Source organism: Nestor notabilis, unplaced genomic scaffold (assembly GCF_000696875.1).
Source record: "Nestor notabilis isolate BGI_N333 unplaced genomic scaffold, ASM69687v1 scaffold15210, whole genome shotgun sequence".
NCBI classification, from domain to species: Eukaryota; Metazoa; Chordata; class Aves; order Psittaciformes; family Psittacidae; genus Nestor; species Nestor notabilis.
In genome coordinates, this window is record NW_009909865.1 from 3236 (window position 1) to 8617 (window position 5382).

Here is a 5382-nt window from a genome sequence, read left to right on the forward strand (position 1 = left end):
AGGGGACAGTCGCTGTCCCCAGATGAGGGCTGGGGAAGCTGACATCTGGGATATAGTCGAAGATGTCCCTGCCCATTGCAGAGCTAAGTGACCTTTAAAGGTCCCTTCCAACCCAAACCATTCTATGATTTGATTGAGGAGGGATTGTATGTGGGCATGCCTTGACCAAAGCAGTACTGTATTACTTGAAACATTAGAGTGAATTTTGATGGAAGTGCTTGTATCTTCTAAAGGCATCAATGACCTGGCAGTGCCAGCATGTATCATGTTGAGCTTCCAGTGTCTGCTGAAGGCTATGTGGTTAATCTAAGCTGTTTGTCCTGCCTAATAGGCAATCCCAAGTAAGGGATTGTTTTTTCTCCTCCCCCCAGACATGCCGTCTGTATATTCTACCTAGTTCTCCGTGCCCTGGACACTATAGAGGATGACATGACCATCAGCTTAGATGTGAAGGTCCCAATGCTGCACGAGTTTCACTCCTATCTCTATCAACCAGAGTGGAAATACACGGAGAGCAAGGAGAAGGACCGGCAGGTGCTCGAAGACTTCCCAACGGTAAGGCATCTACCTCCTTGCTTCAGTTGCCCTGTGTCAGCTCTGTGTGCCTGGCTGTCTCTCTGCATTAAACCTGCCTGTGCCTGCTGAGCTCATGCAGTCCCTGGTGAGCCCATAGCTCTTCTGAAGAGCTACATCACTTGCACGTGGGGCTGGATGCAGAGCTGGAGTGAGAAATCTCAATACCATGCAACTCTCTGTATGAGAGTCTGGCTGTGGAGAAGTGCCAGCTTTAAAAGTGGCTTTTTGCCTCCACTGTTGGAAGAGTAAATGACCATCACCTTGTGGAGAGTGTTTTGGACTGGCACTGTACTTACCTGGGTTGGTTGTCCTGTACTCCTAGGAGAGGAGGAGAGCTTGTCTGGCATTTGGCTTATGGATGGACAGCATTTGTAGTGGCCCTGTAAGATCTGCCCTTAGAGCTACAGTAGTCTGTCTGCAGAGCTTTGATGTGTATATACTCATAGAATCACAGAGTGGTTTGGGTCGAAAGGGACCTTAAATGTCATCCAGTTCCAACCCCCTGCCATGGCCAGGGACACCTTCCATTAGAGCAGATTTCTCCAAGCCCCTGTGTCCAACCTGGCCTTGAACACTGCCAGGGATGGGGCAGCCGCAGCTTCTCTGGGCAACCTTGGCCAGGGCCTCATCAGCCTCACAGGGAACAACTTCTGCCTAAGATCTCATCTCAATCTCCCCTGCGAGTTTAAAGCCATTCTCCCTTGTCCTGTCCCCACAGGCCCTTGTCAAAAGCCCCTCTCCAGATTTCTTGTCAGCCCCTTTAGGCACTGGAAGCTGCTTTAAGGTCTCCCTGGAGCTTTCTCTTCTCCAGGCTGAACAAGCCCAGCTCTCTCAGCCTGTCTCCATAGCAGAGGTGCTCCAGCCCTTGAAGCATCTTTGTGGCCTCCTCTGGACTCACTCCAACAGGTCCATATTCTTACGCTGGAGATGAGATAAAAAGCATCCACACTGTTAGTTACAATATTGCTCAAAGTCTTCCATCTCCAAGGATCCTTCTAAAAAAAGCCACAGAGAGTCTGCATCTCCATTAGCAAGTTGTAGCAGTATTGGAGCCTGTTCTCTGACCTGGAGGCCAGTTGAGAAAGTCTGGCCATGTTCAAACCATTAAAGTCTCTCAGCACGCCAAACAGCATGGTTGTGTCCCCATAGTGTCCTAGAGAAGTGGTTTCTGGCCTATGCTGCTTCCCAGGCGGTGCCTGGGGGTTGCTTGGGGCCAGAAGCACGTCAGGGGCCATGTTGATGGGGCAGCTGCGGGTGATTGGGAAGGGGAGAATGCACTTACATATATTTATATATTATAATGTGAGGGCAATCGAGTCACTGAATCATGTTACTGAATATGCAGAAGAAGGATTTCTCACTCCTTAAGTTGTTTAGTGCCCTTCCAGTCGTGCAAAATGCACACTGTGGAGCCAGAGCTGGAGAGAGCTCAGGAGAACAGAGTACCAGAAACCTCCCCTGCCTTTTCCCGTGGTTGGTGTGATGGAATGCTCTCACAAACTACAGAGAAACCCCAACTGTGCACCAAGTGTAGCTACTTCTGTGCTGCAACTCCCGGATAATACCAGTCAAGGCCACGGAGCCTTCCCAAAGATACCGCTGTGTCTGATCTGCCGCCAGAGACCATACTGAGAAGAGACAGAGCCTGTGCTTTAAGGGCCTTGAAACAGCTCTTGGTTGTGGGAGTTGTCCTGTATCTCCAGCCAGGGTGGGATAAGAGCCTTGTAAACAGTCTTTTTCTGATTGCTTAATAAATGTTGAACCCTGCTGGTTTTTCCTGACGCTGTCTTTTTTCCTTCCTCGTGGTGGTTTGTGCTGCAGATCTCCATGGAGTTCAGGAACCTGTCCAAGGTCTACCAGGACGTGATTTCAGATATTTGCCACAAAATGGGCGTTGGGATGGCAGAGTTCTTGGAGAAGAAGGTGGACTCTCAGCATGAGTGGGATAAGGTAAGTCAGCCTGGACAGAGGAATGGACTGAATGTGAGTAAGATCCACCATGTCACTGTGGAAATAGGAGATAAAACATTGTGGGAAGAGGGTTTGGCTGGATGAGGGAGACTGTGTGGGCTTGGGAAGGCTTTGAGACACTGCTGGTCTGGTGGGTAATGGGAGGGTGGCGTGGCTTGTTGATGTTGCCCACCAGCACATGTTTGGAGTGAGCCATTGCATCAGCTTGTTCCCCTGTAGGGCGTTCATTTGGCTGACAGCAGCAGAGTGGCACCTTGGTGGGACATGGTGAGGTGTTTGCTGAGTATGGGAAAGCTGAGATGTCCCAGGAAGGGCTGTGAGAACTTGCAGAACGTGTAATTTCAATGAGTTCTGAGCATCATTTTTGTAAACTCACTGTGGTAAATAGGCAGCTCTTTGTAACTGCTCCTTTTATCTTGTTTTGTTCCTGTCTTGCAGTATTGTCACTACGTTGCTGGGCTGGTGGGGATCGGCCTTTCCCGTCTCTTCTCTGCATCAGAGCTAGAAGATACTATTGTTGGACAGGACACAGAGCTGGCGAACTCCATGGGCCTCTTCCTGCAGAAAACCAACATCATCCGGGACTATCTGGAAGACCAGATGGAGGGAAGGGAGTTCTGGCCCAGGGAGGTGAGGGAGAACACTGTCTTGGGGTGAGGTTCCTGCTGTGTCTCTTTGGGAAATGCACTGAGACTGAAGGTACTGTTGCTACTCTGATACAGTGAGTTACATCCTCTTGTTAGGAGGTTTCCTACTGGAATTTCCTTTGAAATACCCAAATCCAGTTTTTTTCCCCCACCTTTTGTTGGTGTCCCGTGACAGTCTTTTACACTTCTGTTGGAGACCTCTAACGGATGGAGCCAACCGTCCATGCTTCCCAGGACACCCGTCTTAGGAATCCATTACAGGGTGCGCAGTGGAAGGTGGACAGCTGAAATTGTACTGTCTCTCGTGTCCCTTTAAGTCAGAGTTAACAGGAGAGGCTTGGTCTGCTTTGATTTCATTGAGATCTGGCAGTAAAGCTGTGCTGCATAAGATTGCTGCTGTTGATTGTACATCTTGATAGTAACAATTCTTGTAATGTTGCAATGTTCCTGCTTTTCTAGACCCTAGTAAGCCCCAATCCTTCAAGGTTTTCGTGGGTCTCTGGTGGTTCATGTTGGTCACCCAGGCCTAAGACTGTTATTGATGTCACTCTTACAGCATGAATGTACCCTCCAACTTGTGAATCCTTATCTTTGTGTTTAGGTTTGGAGCAGATACGCAAAGAAGCTCTCGGATCTTGCCAAACCAGAAAACATCGATATGGCTGTCCAGTGTCTGAATGAGCTCATCACCAACGCCCTCCACCACGTCCCTGATGTCCTCACATACTTATCCCGCCTGAAAAACCAAACTGTCTTCAATTTCTGTGCTATCCCCCAGGTACGTTATGCTTTCAAGTGGTTCTTCCTCATCTGCAACCCAGCTGATGAGAAGCTGGAGGTGAAGGATGTTATGTATCATGTTGATACTAGCCTGTTTCATTCTCTGTCTCTTTTCTCTCTTCCTTCTTTCCTGATACCTACTCTTATCTGCTGTTGGTGAGATTGTGGCTCCTCTCCAGAGTGTCTTAGCATCAATTTCAGTAGAGCCGAGGTTACTCCCTTGGCAAGCTCCTCACAATGTGGTAAGGGCTCTTTGTGTTTCTCCTCAGGTGATGGCTATTGCCACATTGGCTGCCTGCTATAACAACAAGCAGGTGTTCAGGGGTGTAGTGAAGATACGAAAGGGACAAGCTGTCACTCTCATGATGGATGCCACAAACATACAAGCAGTCAAAGCCATCATGTACCAGTATGTGGAAGAGGTAGGTTGAGCAGGTTGAGTAATTTCTAGCTGTTCCCATCCTCATTCATGACGTGGAACTGGGAAGACACATGAATTTGCTAATCCTCTCCTTACATCTCTTAGCTCAGTGGTGGTAGGGAATGGTGACCGTGATGTGGTTTTGGCCTGGACCAAACTGGGTGCTTGGTCTGTGCTTGTGTTGAGAGGTTAGAGACTGAAATCCTGCTGTCCTGGTGGAGAACCACAGCAGGTAGCTCTCACAGCACCTGGGCTGAGGAGGCGCAGAGGACCTTTCCCACAACACACTTCTGAACAGGTTGCATCATCTCCCCATGGGCTGCTCCAGCGAGCACTCTTGTTTCCTCGGTGTCTGTAATTGCAGCTGGCAGGATGGTGTGGTGGTTGTGCTCCATGGCCAACAGTAAATAAGGGCAGCTCTTCCCAGCTGCTTAAAGCAGTGGGACTCCCAGCTTCAGGGTACTGTGGAGGTTGAAAGTTCACAACTGGTGGTTGGTTTCATGAGAAAATAAAATAGCAACTAAAAAACAAATGCAGCAAGGGGTGTTGAATAAAAAGACATTACTTCTGCACCAGGGAGACCCCAAAACATGGGTTATTAGAGCTCCCTTTGTGGGCTGGCCAATCCCATGGCAAGGGACAGTAGCACTTCGGCACCTCAGCCAAAAAGAGGGTCTGTGCTCATTCACACCTCCCTAAGCCCCATGCAGACAAGTATCTCACTGCATTGAGCAGTGCAGGGCAAGAACCCCTGATTCCAGCAACACTGCTTGTGGTTGAGGGATTATGTCTGATGTGGTCCATCTCCCGTCATGGGGTGCCCTCAAGAGGCTGCTTGGCTTAGTGCACTTCTCAAGGGAAATGGGCCCTGGCCCCATCGCGGCATCCCTTGCAGCTGGTCCTTGCTCCATGGCAGTCTACCACTGAGGTTTTTCTTGAGGACATGGTGGCCCTTAACGTTTCCCCTTCCACCCAGTGGTCCCATTT

The 5382-nt window shown here is 49.4% G+C and overlaps 1 protein-coding gene across 1 annotated transcript in view; it reads left to right on the forward strand.

Moving 5' to 3' along the window:
* The first annotated feature begins 375 nt into the window (after positions 1–375).
* FDFT1 (farnesyl-diphosphate farnesyltransferase 1) overlaps positions 376–5382 on the forward strand; it is a 5338-nt gene continuing 331 nt past the window's right edge. Inside the window, exons 1-5 of the mRNA XM_010023383.1 lie at positions 376–555; positions 2398–2526; positions 2986–3177; positions 3796–3972; positions 4244–4396. Coding sequence (XP_010021685.1) covers positions 430–555; positions 2398–2526; positions 2986–3177; positions 3796–3972; positions 4244–4396 — 777 coding nt within the window. The 5' untranslated portion in view covers positions 376–429. The remainder of the gene's footprint in view (positions 556–2397; positions 2527–2985; positions 3178–3795; positions 3973–4243; positions 4397–5382) is intronic.